Source organism: Balaenoptera musculus, chromosome 16 (assembly GCF_009873245.2).
Source record: "Balaenoptera musculus isolate JJ_BM4_2016_0621 chromosome 16, mBalMus1.pri.v3, whole genome shotgun sequence".
Lineage (NCBI taxonomy): Eukaryota > Metazoa > Chordata > Mammalia > Artiodactyla > Balaenopteridae > Balaenoptera > Balaenoptera musculus.
Window position 1 is genome coordinate 16,277,614 of NC_045800.1, and position 16,295 is coordinate 16,293,908.

At 46.3% G+C, this 16,295-nt stretch overlaps 2 protein-coding genes across 2 annotated transcripts in view; both read right to left on the bottom strand.

Moving 5' to 3' along the window:
- Window positions 1-6,640, bottom strand: part of VWA2 (von Willebrand factor A domain containing 2) — a 60,347-nt gene extending 53,707 nt beyond the window's left edge. Inside the window, 1 exon segment of the mRNA XM_036829064.1 lies at window positions 6,460-6,640. Within this exon segment, the coding sequence (XP_036684959.1) occupies window positions 6,460-6,506 (47 nt within the window). The 5' untranslated portion in view covers window positions 6,507-6,640.
- Window positions 6,641-14,161: 7,521 nt separating this feature from the next.
- The window catches only part of TDRD1 (tudor domain containing 1), a 49,454-nt gene continuing 47,320 nt past the window's right edge, over window positions 14,162-16,295 (bottom strand). Inside the window, exon 26 of the mRNA XM_036829271.1 lies at window positions 14,162-14,331. Coding sequence (XP_036685166.1) covers window positions 14,302-14,331 — 30 coding nt within the window. The 3' untranslated portion in view covers window positions 14,162-14,301. The remainder of the gene's footprint in view (window positions 14,332-16,295) is intronic.

A 16,295-nucleotide genomic window follows, 5' to 3' on the forward strand; every position in this document is an offset into this window, starting at 1 on the left:
CCTGCCAGCTGCAGGAACACAACAGAACTCCACTCTGAATTCAGAGGATTTGCCGACCAGTCTGAGAGCAATGGCTGCCTTGAAAATCAAAGTCACCCAGGAAATGTATATTCTTGTGAACTGTGGAAGAGTTAAAAATGACCCAACTCGTGTTCATGAAGGTGCTACTGCCAGACCTCACTGGAATTGCAGGAAATATGAATAACCAGTGGTGGTGGGTGTGCTTTCCTGGCCAGTGCTTACCCCCTGGGCCTGCACGCCTACCCTCAGGTGGCGCGCTCTGGTGTCAAAAGTAAAGAGGAGACTCAGTGAATGAATGCACACACCCCAGAGACGATTGGAAGGCATCACTGATGCTCAGAAGGGGATGGGTCCTGGGTGATCACACAGCTCAAGTCTCTGGCTCCTAATCCAACAGGCTTTCCTCTAACCATGCTACTCCTGGAGCCGAAGTCAGCTCAGAGTCCTAGAGCCACAGCCCTGAACTCCATCCACGCTGAGCTGGCACACCGTCAGTCACTCCCGGACAGGCGGGAGCCATCCCCACCCCATGGTGGCAGAGTCTGCATCCTGGATCCAGGGGCCCTACTTCTCATCCGATGCTGTGCGACCCTGAGAGGGGGCTACGGTTCCTCACCTGCAAAATGAGGAGGTTGGACCAGATGCTGCCAAGGTGTCTTCTGGTTTAAAAAAAAAAATCCCCTTTTGATCTCCCCTCCATCGTGGACCTACGATGGTCAGACCTTACTCCCCTGTCTATTCAGCTTGCTGGATTTCAAAACATTTCTGAAGCAAACCAAATCGAATATCCTAACCAGCTGAGGGTCTCTGTGCTTCAAATAACTCAGAGGCTTCACATCCTCACCTCATCTAAGTGAAAACTGGACACGCCATACTGCAAGCGGGAGGAAGGCAGGAGCTTCCCAGACACAGTCAAAGGGAGAAAGGAAGACAGAGAGGATACCGGCTGGTGGAGGGGCTGTCATGCCTCCTGCCCCGCTCATGCCAGCAAGACAGACTTTCCTTTTCCCCAAGGACCTGTTTTCTTTCCTCTTACTTCAGACAACAGCCCGCAGGACAAGTCCCCACCTGGCACCTGGAAGCCAGGCAGGGGCGAGGCCTCGAGATAAGGGCCAGTGCAGAGCAGATGGAAAGGGCTTCTCCATGCCGTACAGTCCCGAGGTTCAGGATGATTTTCTGGGATCACAGCTTCTGACCTTGGGCACGCGCGGGACTCTGAGGCTCAGGCCTGTTAATTTTTTTTACAAAACTAGGATTCTAGCAGCCTCCGCAGGCTGCCGTGAGGACAAGGTAAAAGGGAGTACAGAAGGTTCCCGATGCAGAGCAAGGCGTTCAGTGAACACGGGCCCCTCCCTCTACTAGGTGACAAACCTAAGCAGATCCATCGTGCTCTATCATGCACCTCTGCTTGCCCAGATGAATGTTTTGCCAGAGCCTCCTAAGGTTCTGCTCATTAAAACAAAATTTGTGTTGGCCATCTGGAAATCAATATAAGAAATCAAACGCCTCCTCGTAAGTGCTTGGCTCAGATGGTGCTGACTCTGGGACCTCAGCAGCACCTCCCTCCCCTGTCCTCCCACACCCACTGCAATCCCCACTGTCACACAGCCCACACTGAGCCTGCCTGCTGGTATATCTGTCCTGCCTGCCAGATGGCAAATGGCTCAGGGACTAGGGATTGTGTCTCAGTCTCTGCTGGAGCCCCAGCAAGCTGCACATGCCTGGCACATAGTAGGTGAGACACGTGCTTACCGGAACGCAGCACAGCAGGTCGGCTGGAAGGATACTTCCTGATGAATCTTTGTATTCTTTTTTATACCAAGATAAATGAAACTGTTATTTCGATGCTGGTGCAGGGTTAATAGCACTCTTTACTATCTATTCCCACCCAATCATCTCAAAAATTCAGTTCATTCCCCCCCAACTCACATAGCAAAACTTTCTTGCAATACTAATTCAACATTGTAAATACAACCCTACATCCGAAAATTTTTTAAAGGATGAATTCCACAGTAAAAACCAGCAGCTGCTCCCACCTAGTGAGCGCTTAACTCACTGAAGCGCCCAGTGCCAGGCTCCATCCTTCTGTATCTTCTCTCTCCTAATCCTCCCAGCCAGCTCATGACAGCGTGTTACCCCCATTCTACAGATGAGAAAACTGAGACATGGAGAAGTGAAGTGTTTCGCCCCAGGTGAGACAGCTAGTAAGTGCATCGGACTCCTTTCTGGCCTCCCGGTGATCTGTTCCATCGGTCACCTTCCTGATTCTGGGGGATCAGGATAGAGGAACAGAAGCATAATTAAAAATCTGCCACCCTGAATCCCACCCATTGGCAGTCTTCCATGAGCTAATACCTGCCAGCAACTCCCCCACTCGAGCACAAAACTTGAGAAGATTTCCAGAACTCTATGCATTCTTGTACAAAGCAGTCGGGAGTGGTGTGCAACCCAGGGGCAGAAACAGATCCTTCGTTCCCAGGTACACGTCGTCAAGCCTCTTCCATTACAAAACGCCTGACTCATCACATTTGTTCCTTTCTGTTCCATTACTCATGCGAATCCCACACATTATTCCTAGCTTCTGGGGTTCTCACGCTTGGACTTAGACACCCCCCCACCCCGTCTTCTTATCTGATTCTTATTTTCCAATCCTGATTCCATGCAGCACCGGCAGCACTTGGGACAGCGGGTGAGTGAGGGTTGCTGCAGGACGCTGCAAAACATGACACTCTGTGCTGCCCCAGGATTACATTTCCCATGAGACAGGGAGAAAGGAAGGCCAAACAAGGCTACTTTTGAAAAAGAAGGGCCAGACTGAGCAATAGCTAAAGGCAGTTTTGCAGGACAATGCCCACATTCTCCTCTATGATCAGAAATGAAATGAGGGCAGGGTGAAAAAGGAGAGCGCTTCCACCTCCTTACAAAATGCAATTCCAACCCCGAATATTAGATTAGCCCTTGGCAGCCTCCTCTCCATCAGTAGGATGGAAATCTGAACCCTTTACAAAAACAGTCCACACCTGAACAGAAAGACTTTAAAATCTGAGGTAAAAGTCTCCAGCCTGGAAGCCCGTGGTCTTTCGCTGTAACAAACACCTTCCTTGTTCATTTGGCAAAATACTTGGCTCAGAACCAGAAAGTCAAGGGAAGTGAATGACACATTTGTAGTCTGATAAGGCAAGAAGAGCATTTTAAAAGTTGCTCTGGGCACGCCATGCTCCCTCTAACAAAATCACAATTTTCAGAACGTTAACAGTCTGGCAACCAGAAATCAGCCCCAAGGGTCAAACAATGTGCCCTTTGGATCTCTGGATGGTTGGGGAGAATAGGCAGATTGGGCATAAATCACAGGTTTCCCACACTCACTGTACCTGCTGAGAGACATTTTTAGCCAAAAGAGATTTTGATATTTGTTTTGGTAGTATTTGGAAATCCTTTATTGAAACTGTACAGGACCCAAATTCACTGCCATGGGACTCTGGAAAGACACACACAGGACTGGAAATCCAGGGCTGAAATTCCAGACTAGTTCTGCTTCTAACCAGACGGGTGACTCTGCAAACAACTCCTCACACACACACAACGCCCCACCCCCCGTCCCTGCCCACCTCAGTTCATTCATCTGTTTCATAAACTGACAGTGTTGTAAAGATCCAGTGGAACAGTGTGTGAAAGTCCCCCTAAGGGTAAAAGACTTTCTAAACGTATGATGTTAAAAGATTATCACTGCATTTAATATATTATCTTCATTTAACTACTCATACCCTATAGGGTAGACATGATCATTTCCACTTTTATACTTGTGGAAATGGTCTCGGAGAAGTTGGGGTCCAAGGTCAAAGAGCTGGTAAATCACAAGTTTGGTGTCAGGCCCAGGTCTTCTGATGCTGGCAGTCCGGACATGCCAAGAAGCGTGCCATATACAGTTGGCGTGCAAAGAGCACCAGTCTGACATCAGGAGGCCTGAGGGCCGACCTCTCAGGTAAATTCCTTCACTTTAGTCACTCAGTTTTCTTCTTTCAAAAATGGGGGTGACATTACCCATCCTATTTACCTGGAAAGGTTGTTGCCAGCATCACATGAGACTACAGTGCAGAAGTCCTCTGGCAAGGGCAAAGGTAACTAAATGGAGATCAGGGAAATCCAGTTAAGAGAAGGGACCCAGGATCAGGAAAGGAAGTGAGGGATGGAGGATCATAATCACATTCAGGGAAACCCAGCAGGTAGTTTTCTGGGTGGAAGAGGAAGAGTAAGCAGGCTGGAGCTGTTTAGAAGATGAAAGGATGAACTAAAAGAAGGGCCTTCAGGTGTATTCAGCTGTCCCAGGTTGCTGGCTTGGGGAGACGCTGAAGCAGGGGTGTTGGCACGGGATAGACCCTCCCTTGTTCAGGGTTCCCAAGAGACCTCCAATAGCTTTGTAGATGATGGGAGGGATGTGTCTTTTTTTTTTTTAATATCCTTGTGGGATAAAATTAAAAATGAGCAATTCTGTTACAGTCCTTTCAATTAAAAGTTTTCTTTTCTTTTTTTTTTTTTTTTTAACTGATCTGTGAAGTACCGAAGTGTGAGGACCACTCTTCTAAAACACCTCATAGTGGTGCTGACCCTTCCATTGATGTAATTATATGAAATTTAAATTATTCAATAAAAACTAGTAAGCATCTGCCCTGTGCCCAGCACCCTCCCAGGTGGTGGGAATGCAGTGAATATGCTCTATAAGATGCGCACCTGGTGGGCACATTCTTAACAAAAGGCTTTTACATTTTCACCAGTAGTTTATCCTCAATGTCATCAGTTGCCAATTAGTGACTGTGCTGCTCAAGAAGCTCATTAAAAACCCAGGAGTCACGGTTCCCGTCAGGCTCTCCTGTTCTCCCTCGGGCACTCTTCCACCCTCTCTAGGTTTCAATTTCCTCATCTGTAAAAACACGGGCATCTGACTATAATTCATTCCAGGAACTCGAGCCTATTGAGGGGGGAGGGGAAAGAGCTACACTAAGCTCTGGACGACAGACCAAAAACCAGATTTAAAGAAAAAAATGTCAGACTTCCCTGGTGGCACAGTGGTTGAGAATCTGCCTGCTAACGCAGGGGACACGGGTTCGAGCCCTGGTCCGGGAAGATCCCACATGCCTCGGAGCAACTAGGCCCGTGTGCCACAACTACTGAAGCCTGTGCGCCTAGAGCCCGTGAGCCACAACTACTGAAGCCTGTGCTCCTAGAGCCCATGCTCCGCAACAAGAGAAGCCACCGCAGTGAGAAGGCCACACACCACAACGAAGACCTAAAGCAGCCAAAAAATAAATAATAAAATTAAAAAATAAAATTGTTTAAAAAAAAATAAAGAAAAACATCATTGATGGTTTTCAAAGACACAGGTATGATGAACGAAGGAATCTCCATGACCCTCCGGGATTTGCCTGGGGACCCTGTCTGGGAAATTCTTATACATCAAGAGGTGGCTCTGAGCTGGATTTCTACAAAGAAGAGTAAGGGCCATATCCCATGCAAAGAACTATCTAGTGGAGCTTTGTACCCCCATCAGCCACAGGAAGAGAAGGGCTGCAGGCTACCGAAAGCCAGCAGCATTTACAAATGAACTTCCACGGCCTTTATCAACTACAGCCGTACCTCTCTTGGTTTTGTTTCCTTCTCTTTTCTGACTCTTCTCTCAATAACTGCACATTTCTTAATATAATGTCACACTGGAAGCAAAACAGACCTTCAATTTTTAGACCTCAATTTATAAAACACTTAGAGGTTCTAGGGGTTTTGTTTTTAAATTAATGGACCGCATAATTTGAAAACTGCACAGGTTCTAATTATTCAGTTCCAAGACACCAAGCACACTGCATAGCATCACCATGGAAAGGCCCCTCTCAGCGGGAAAGCCATTGATTCCACAATGAAAGGGCAGCAAGGTGCCCTCCTCCCTTCTCTTCTGCCTGGGTGTCCACCCTGTTTTTAAATCCATGGCCCCTGGCAAGTTTCTAAGGTGCAATTCTGAGACCCTCCCCTTTCCCATCCCAGAAGGTGGCCAAGAGCCAGCCCTGAATTGGAGAAGTGCAGGAAGCAAGGCTGGTCCAGCTGGCCAGAGTGGGGTTGGGCCGGGGAGGGGGTCCCAGCGGGTGAAATCACCATGGAGGATAAATCCCTTGGACTTCCCACAGGCCAAGGGCGAGTCTCTCAGGGCAGCGGGCCCCTCTCAGGCTCTGCTTGCAGAGACCTCGCTGGGGGCACTGGGCTGCTTGGGAAAACCAAGCGGGCACCTGCATCCGTTCTGTAAAATGGAGTGGGGGAGGAGGCTTGGGCTTGCCCCCAAAGCCTTTATTCGAAAGGCGAACCAGGTTAGGGGGGCTCCACGACCGCGCCAAGCCTGTCGGGTGTATTATGCGGTTCCCTCCTCCACCCACATTCACCGGGCCCCCATCCCCTTACCTGCGGTCCGCGCCCCTCCGCTCGGTGCTCCGCTGCCGGGGACCCATGAGAGGGGCCGTTCCCGAGCCCGCCGCGCGCTGCCTCCCAAGAACCCCGCCGGCTCGCCCGGGGCCGACAGCGGGGAGCCTGGAGGAGGCGCGCGCCAGGTGCGCTTTGCCCGGGACGCCGACTTCCCGGAGAGGCGCCCGGGCCCCACGGCCGCACTCAGGTGGAGCGCAGACATTGCCGAACAAAACCCGCCGCCCCGACGCCGCGTCCGCGCGGGGCCACGCCGTCTCGGCACTCCGGGCATATTCGCCCGGGGGCCGGGCGTCTCCTCTCCTGCGAGCGCGAAGAAGGAAGCGGCGCCTCTTAGAGGCCGCTAACCACGCCCCGGAGCGCGGGCGCCTGCGGCGTGGAGACCACTCGGGCTGGGCTCTCCGCGGCGAGAAGCGCGCGGCGAGACACGCTCGGGCCAGGGGGCGGTGCAGGCCCGGGGAGGAGCGCCCGGGTGGGAGCCACGTGGGACACCTGTGTTGCTCACGGAGCAGAGGCGGCGAGCGCGGCGAGGAGCGCGCGGCGAGACACGCTCGGGCCAGGGGGCGCTGCAGGCCCGGGGAGGGGCGCCCGGGTGGGAGCCACGTGGGACACCTGTGTTCCTCACGGAGGAGAGGCGCGGAGCGCGGCGCCGGCCGAGCCCGCTCTCCCAAGGCCGGTGCATTGCGCTTCTGGGAACACGCCCCGCAGCGCCCCTCGCGTTTTTAAACAACGCGTTGGCCAAGGCTGGCAAATTAACAAAGGTACTTACTTCTGCTCTGGTCTCCCAGCCTCCGAGCGGTGCAGCAGGGAGCTCTGTGTCATCTGCCGTCGACTCCGCAGGATTTATTGCTTCGACCCTTGCGAAAATGTTGACTTTGGCATCGTTTCTGTTTGTCATGGCAATTGCCCTTTGTTTACCTGTCTGTTCTGTTCTTGCAGTTGGGCGGTAGTAAGCGGGCCTTTGGCCAGTATCCTCGTTTAAGTCTAGTAGGTGCCTTGATTTTAAAAATCAAACACCACAAAGCGAAAATAGCTCAATGCCTGGCACAATGCCTTGTGCGTAGTAAGCACTCAAAAAAAAGAAAAAGCTATTATTGCATAATCTATAGTTTTCATACTTCATCAAAAAAAAGTGTCATTGCATAACGTGTGCTCATTACCAAAAAAAATAAAAAGATGATAAGCAAAGCACACCTACCCCACCACCCAGAGGCAGTCACTATTAACATTATGGTGTTCCTTCTTCCAGCATCATTCTACTCATATTAAATTTTATTGTTAGCTCATTCCATGCATAGTGTATCATAACCAGCTTTTTTATGTCCCTTTTTGAACATCTTTCTGTGGCTTTTCTTCACTTCCACTGCATTTTATTTTTCAAGTCAGTCACAAAATTGTCCAATTTCGAGGAAAGGGGAAAAGATTCTGAGGGGGGAGTAACAAGATTCTGTAAGAGGATATGGTACCAGAACTTCTGCAGCAACTATTTTTGGAAACACACTTTGCCACAATTCTAGCAGTATTTTGGAAGATTCCTTACTATTGTCTAGATAAACATTCATGTTATCTGCAAGTGGAGATATTTTTTCCATTAAAAAAATCTGTTTTTATTTTAAAAAACTTTAACATCTTTACCGGAGTATAATTGCTTTACAATGGCATGTTAGTTTCTGCTTCTTTCTGTGGCTTTTAGCTACTTTTAATGTTCTAGTGTGCTTAACCAGTCCACTATTTTAATTTTAATCATTAGATATTTGTGCTTTTGCCCAGTTACTCCCTTGGAGTAAACTGCAAGATGGTAAAGTTCTAGGCTATAGGGTATATATACAATTTAAGGCTTTTGATGTGTATTATCAAGTTGCCCTCCAGGAAGATTGACCCGTTTCCTCTTTTCCAAGCCCCTCCCCCATTATTCTTATAAATGTCAATCTGATAGACGAATAACAATTCTGTTTTTACATCTTTCCTTTTCAAAAAACTCTAAAAATGTCACATTTCCCTCTGTGGTTCTCAGTTGGTTTCCAATCCTCCCAATATTGACAACTTCCAGTGAAAGTGGCCCATGGTAAGGTCGATTGTTGCAAACTTCACTGAAGAGGGGAAAAAAGAGGCCTCATTTTTTCACCTCGTTTCATTCCTCCCAGTAATATTTACTGAGCACCCAAATGTAAAAACAGTCAACCAGAGCAGCATAAGTAATGCCTGAGCACCTGTGCAGGGGAACTTGTCTGCGGGTCTAAATGCTCGGTGGGCGAGGCATAGTCTCTGCCCCTAGATGGGCACTGTCCCATAGAAATGCAATGCACGCCACACAGGTGATTTCAAATGCTCTAGTAGCCATATTAAAGTGAAAAGGAGCAGGTGAACTTAATTTACTAACCCAGTAGATCCCAAATATTATCTCAACATGTAATCAGAGTGAGATATTTTAAGCTAAGTCTTTGAAATTCAGTTGTATTTTACATTTACAGCACATTTCCTTTTGCACTAGCTGTATTTTAAGTGTTCAATAGCCACAAGTGTCGAGTTGCCCATGCCGCCCTAGATAGGGCAGGCGTTTGAGAAGAGCAGACCAAGTCCTGGTCAAAGTGGGAATTTCACAGCTGACAACCCTCTCCCCAACCTGTTCTGATTGGTTGTTGACAGTTAACCAGCACACCTTTGCCTAAGGAGGTTTACCTTAGAGAAGCTACATTTCAATTCTGGATGCTCCTGACAGTTTTACATCTGTAGTTGGGGGCATTTCACATTTTCATTCCATGATTAAGAAGTAAAAAGGCTGGAACTATAAATACTGGTGGAGATATTGAAACGGAGTAGGACCCTATATGGTCCTTGCCCCCCCCCCATGTCCTCGGCCTGCCTTTTGTCTGTGAAAAAACTTTAGTCAAAGAATAAGTTTAATCAGAGAAGTGAGAAAAATGCAGAAACAGAGGAAAACAGTCCAACAAAATAATAATAGTTTAGTCATTAGGCAAATCAAGGACTTCTAGTTCCTCTTCAAGGGCTATAGATAATACTCTGAGCCACACCCTGCGAGCTGATACTGAAACGCCCGCCAGGTGGAAGAAGTGAACTACATGACGACAAGACTGTAGCCACGACATAAGCTGCCACAATTCCGAGAGCTGGCCTCAAAGACATGGGAACAAACCGACCCTGGAACTAAAGATTAACTGTACTTAAAACAATCAAGATGACGCCGATCAGACCACCGCATAACCAAATTCAAGATGACTGTCAGAGCTGACTGTGCTGTTTCTGCATGCAGCCCCCTCCCTCCGCCTATAAAAGCTCTTGCCCCCTGTCAGCTCGGGGGAGTTGGCCTTTGGACAGGCGTCCGCCCTCCCCCCAGGTTGCCAGCCTCCAAAATAAAGCAAACTTTCCTTTCCACCAACCTTGCCTCTTTATTGGCTTTAGAGTGGCAAGTAGATGGACCCCTTCTTTTGGTAACAGCATCAGTTGCTTCAGACTCCCTCACATCAAAGGTTAATCATCTGAGCCTTTCTACCACGTATGCGTGGGCGGGGAAAGCAGGTGGTCCAGGCTATGGAGTGTGCTGAGTGGTTGACTAGCAGCGGTAGAGGACTTTAATACAGGGAGAAGCTGGGCAACTACTTTCGTCATCCATGGCAACCCCTCCCTTGTGAAGATTTGTGGAAATTTAAAAAATAGGCACCATGAAGGACCTTCATCCCAAAGGGCTTGTGAGCCCCTTGCTTCCAAGGACTTGCCATATTCATCGTTGTGGCCCCAATGCCCTGTAACTCTACATAGTTAAGTGCCCTTTTAAAATGTCAATTAATTCATGAATTGCCCTATACAGCATGTCTCAGTTGTAAACACACAAGGTATAAAGACAACTTTGAATTCCACGAAGAGATAAAGGGAGACTTTGGCTCCCAGCAATGTGCAGAGGGAGACACCCAGTGCAGTGGAATGACCACCGCTTTGGAGATGAGGTGGTTTGGGGTTCCCCACCCAGCTCTCTTCCCTACTGGCTTTCTCACAAGAGATAAGATGCTGAATTTTTGACTGTTCAGTTTGCTGGACTACAAAATTAAAAGTCGATGGGTATAGTGGTTCCCAAACCCTATGGAAGCCCAATTCAAATTCTTTGCATCCACTCCCCCACATGATAAAGCAAGGTGAAGCACATATTTAAAAACCCAGAGGAGGATTCATAATAGAGCCACAAAAGTTGTAGATTTCCCAGAACCCACAGGGCAGCCACTAACCAGAACCCTCTTGCCGAAAAATGAAAGAACAGGAAACAACGCATGTTAAACGGCGAAGAAACCACCCCAGAGGAAACAAAGGGCCTGGTTCTCAAGCACTCCACAGGCAACAAATTAAGCCAGAGCAAAAACTGTGGCGCTAACAGCAGCAAGAGAGAATAAAGGCGTGGCAGGGGGACATAAGGAAAAGAAATACTGCCATCTTGAAGCTAAAGACCCTTAGGTTTGGGGCAGGCACCCATTGTTCTAAGGGTTAAAGCATCTCAACTCTTTAAAACAGTGAGAAAAATTATGCATAAGGTTTTACTGGATTTGCTTTTAGGAAATGTGATGCTTTCTGGCTACATGAGTAAGCATGGAACGTCTACAAAGGCAAAGGCTTGGGTAACATTCAGTCATTCAATCAACATCCAAAACCACATATGCACTCGACTTCAAACTGTCAATACTTCCAAATTTTGTGTCTTCAGTTTTCACATCTATGTTCATGCCTTAATGTAAGTATTCACTGAGTGCATTTTGAGAGGAAGCTGGGCGCACCCTTGGAGGCAGCAGAGTAGGCTCTGCCTGACGTATGATCAGCCTCACAGTCGGTCTCATTTCCTGGAAGGCTCGTGGAACAGGAGGTGAGCACCTGATCATCAACAGGTTATCACAAGTCTTTAAACACGGCGTCACCTCAGGGTCTCAAGGTAAAAGGAAAGCATAGGGAAACGGCTGAGGCTGGGCAGCCAAAGCCTTAAATGAAACCAATGTCAGGTTATCTGAAAGCTACTGCCAGGATTTGAGAACCTTCCTAGAGAAGTTAGACCGCAGTGCCTGAACGGTAACTTGAACAATGTTCAGGCATAGAAGAAGTGTTAGCAGTTCTCCGGGTGAGCCTTCCACGACTCCTGCCCCAGGCAAATGGGCAGAAGTCTTAGCCTATGTGAACCTCTCTTTAATTTCAGCAAACAAAACCATCCTAAGACTCCTAATGGCACGTTTGGAACCACAGGCTGCCCTCTAATTCATCTGGAAAAACAGAGCAAACAAAAAGCACCCTTGAGGGGCTTCCCTGGTGGCGCAGTGGTTGAGAGTCTGCCTGCTAATGCAGGGAACACGGGTTCGCGCCCTGGTCTGGGAGGATCCCACATGCCGTGGAGCGACTAGGCCCGTGAGCCACAACTACTGAGCCTGCGCGTCTGGAGCCTGTGCTCCGCAACAAGAGAGGCCGCGATAGTGAGAGGCCCGCGCACCGCGATGAAGAGTGGCCCCCGCTCGCCGCAACTAGAGAAAGCCCTAGCACAGAAACGAAGACCCAACATAGCAATCAATCAATCAATCAATCAATAAATCTTTAAAAAAAAAAGCACCCTTGAGATCCTTCTGTTTAACAAGTGAAGCACTGCTTGGGTGCAAGTCTGGCTACAGAAACACCCACAGCGGTGAGTAGCCCAGGTGTCACTCTTTGGCTAATCCCAGAAGAGCTCGATTTGCCAAATCCAGGCAGCAGTCATGTTGGTGATGAGCCCACTAGTTACTCTGTTGGTTTTACTGCTCTGGTCTGGCAGCCTCAGAGTGGCGGGCGTCACAATGACTTTATTCCTCGCCTCGAATTTGGCAGTTTAAGGCCCTGCTGAGAAGGATCCTCAGGTTTTCTGCAACAAGAGAGCTCGAGTTCAGACTATCACTCACCCTTGTTCACAGTTTTGAAACTTTTTCATTTCTAGCGGCCCTAGCAAAAAAACATTCTACCAAAAGAAAAAGGCATATCAAATATGTCCTCTTGCCACACTGCCGCCCCCCACCACCCATTCACTGCTTAATCCATGGTTAAGAATCTCTTCCCTTGCACAATGGATCTGATTTGTCTCAATATTTGCATGCCCTATGCCAAGGAATATAACTATTTGTTTGATTATATGGTCTCAGGTGTAAGTACTTACCTACGACTGAACTAGGTATTTTGAGGGAACCCCAAGACCGCGATTGGCAGGTGTTGACGGACCACACATGGCCCTACTGAACAAAAAATATGTCACTTACCTCAGTGTCAGGCACACAGCTGGGGCTCAGTAAACATGTGAATTAACGTGAAAAATCAAAAATAAGATCTGGTGGTCCCGTACGAGAATATGAGAATATGCTGCATTAATCCAGAAGACATTTAACCCATCTCTCTACTTGTGAGACTAGCACTATAGATTATGTTAGTTTCTCTTTGTGAACAAGGCAAATAGCTCAACCACCAAATATTATTAAACTCCATTTAATTTAAACTGTTTCTATTCAAACTTCCAGTATGTACCATATGATAAAACCTTGGAATCTGATGAACTTGGATTTTTTTTTAATGTGTTCCATGACTTGCTTCCCTAATTTTCCTTAATAAAAAGGACAATTCTGCGATTCCAGTTTTCATTTGCATTTTCATTGTGATTGGAATAGAACAGGGTATGAACAAACTAAATGTCCAGTGCTCCTAGTATGTGCCAACAAGAAAAGGAAATTAGCAAAATGCTGCTGGCAATAAGAACACAAGGAAAATCTGGCTGTGAAGGAAAAGGATTTTATTGGGCAGCTTAAATTTTTATCTACTAGAAGCACATCAACATTTGAACAACTTTTAACATGAGGAAAAACTCCACTTAATCTAAGCTGACACACATTACCAGTAAAAGAAAAAAAAAAAAAAAAAAAGTCAAGTTTCTTCTTTGAGTTGGTGACAACATCTTCTTAGGCTGTCACAGTCTGATACTTAAATCATGGAAAAAATCCCAAATAGAAACTTACAGGCTGGCAGGAAAGTCAGCTGGCCCATAATTCTGCATATGTGAGTTTAGAGTTTAAGATGACTGTATGTGCTTCCAGAAAAATATATACTCTAACGTAGCTTTTTAACTTAAATTGTTAACTATATTTGTGCTTCAGACAATGTAAATTCTATCTACACTAACAATCTAAGTGGCTACAGATTGGAAAGGTACCTATGGATGGCAGGAGCAGAAAGAGGAACTGCCTTCCGCCCACCTAATGGGTGAGAGCCCAAGGGCAGACTGTGCCCAAAGGCTGAGGGAAACGTCATCTGAATCAAGATGGAGAGAAAGAAGCTGATGACCTCAGAGAGAACAGGATAAGAAGAGCCGAGACCCAAGCAACAACAAACCAAAGAACATTTATTATGTGCAAGAGGCAGATTGTGACAGGGAGAGCAGGGCATATTTTACTATGAACTATATCAAACATACAGAAAAATCCAAAAAATAAAACTCATGTGTCTATCAACTAAATTGATCCAGTATTAACCCAGAGCCATATCTTCTTCAGTATCTTTAAGTAATAAAAAGTTATATGTACACTAGACAGCCCCTATGTATCCCTTCCCATATTCCCACGCACTTGGTATATGAATCTTTTATGCAAGACTTATTTGGGGGGAAGAACTTCGAGGGGAAAAAAATAAAACTACCCAACCTAGACAGAAGAGTGGTAAGCAAACAAAATTAAGGCATAAAATGTCATTAAAGAAAAAGTTTCCAAGAAACAAAGACACAAGATGCGGTACTTTCTCTCCTAAGTCTAGCCTTCGCTACTTCCTTTCTCGTTAAGTGTTGATCTCCAAGAGAGAGTGTTTCTGCAAGAGAAAAATCAACTATCATTATGCCTTATATAAAAACTCAATCACCATGGTTCTTAATTTCTATCTTAAGTAAAAGCAAACCAAATATTCACTTTTAACTGAAATTAAGTCAAATCTGCCGGTTAAAAAAAATTCACCGCCACAGTAACAGTGCTTTATGTCCAGTACAGCTGTCTGTTCTCCCCTTCACAGATATAAAATACAGCTGTTTGCTCTCCTCCAAATATAAAAAATATTTTCATTAACTTGTATGCTGAAATACTTACCGCTTTTGAATAATAGATTACAGAGAGTTTTATGTTCTCATCATCACATCACGCCTAGTTTAGCAATTTTACAATAAAATTACTAACAAATTAAGACAAGTTTCTCCAGAGATGATGAAAACACTGAAACTTTAAGCACATTTTATCTTTCTCTAAGAAGAATAATTTAAACAATTATCCAACTATATTTTCACCACAATGAAGGAAGTATGCTTAAGGAACCATGTGTGTAATTTTTTCTAGTAACATAACCCCTTAGTTTCTTGCCCTCCAGAACTGATCTAATCTAAAATGATATTGTTGCACAGCTACAGGTAAGCAGCAAACGGCGGTACGGAGAATTCAGCTTGCATCGTAAGACCTACTTTCCAGTCTGTGTGTGTGGTTTTTGGGCAGCCATTTAACCTCCCTGAGCCTTCACCTCCTCATCTATAAAATGAGCCCTACCTTCTTTTAATCTTCTGGGCACTGTGAAGATTAAATATGTGACTATTAAATAATGCACTACTCAAATATAAGGTATTACACTGTATTCAAAGGTAGACAAACTATGTATTTATTCCTGCAGCAGGGGTAAAGCCAGTTCAACCACTACGCTTTAAATCAAGTGGTTTTTTTTTTTTTTAAGGTAATGTCTTCAATCTATTTAGAAACAATGGAAAATACAGGTTTCACCTGAAGTTGTGTACCCAAACACACTCAATATTCTTATGCGGAAAAAAGCTTATTGCACACATATAAAGATGAAAGCACATACAGTTAATCAACTTGATTAGAAATATGATGATTTGGCACTAGGACTAAATTCCAGAAGTTCATGTCATTGCATGCTCCTCAATCTATGAAATTTAAATTATCATTAAACTTAAGATTTTAAACTCAAGTATGGTACACAAAACAGCAGTCAGTATTAAAACTTAATGTATTAGAAAGGACTGAAAGTTGTAACTGCAAGTCAGCATTTATTAAAAATAACCCAAAACTTGAAGTAAAATAAATCATCTCAAAATAAATCATGAGAATCAAAACTCTTGATCTTGCATGAATGATATTTAGCTTAGAACTTAGCCATACTTTCTTAGAAACAGAAACAAAACAACTGTCCATTATCACGTGGAGAATAGGTTTGACCCCAGTAGGTACCTGCTTGAGAGTTGCTACACCCACAGAGCCCCCGAGAGCAGGAGGACCTCGGGAGCTACTTGCAAATGGTCAGATTTAAACTGCATGTTAGCCAGCAAGAGTGCACATACTGAGTAAGTCAAAGATCCTTTGCTTTTAGCTAGAATTCTATCAATTCAAAGTGGCGAGAAGGACAATTTCATTTTGATCAGAAGTTCTAATGGCTACTGATCAACAAAACAATTTCCGAGGGCCACCTTAGAACAAAGGATCCCAGGCAATATAAAAAAGCAAGGGATGGGCTTCCCTGGTGGCACAGCGGTTGGGAGTCTGCCTGCCAGTGCAGGGGACACGGGTTCGGGCCCCGGTCTGGGAGGATCCCACATGCCGCAGAGCGGCCGGGCCCGTGAGCCACAGCTGCTGGGCCTGCGTGTCTGGAGCCTGTGCTCCACAGCAGGAGAGGCCGCGATGGTGAGAGGCCCGCGCACCGCGGTGGGGGGTGGCCCCCGCTTGCCACAACTGGAGAGGGCCCTCACACAGAGGCGAGGACCCAACACAGCCAAAAATAAA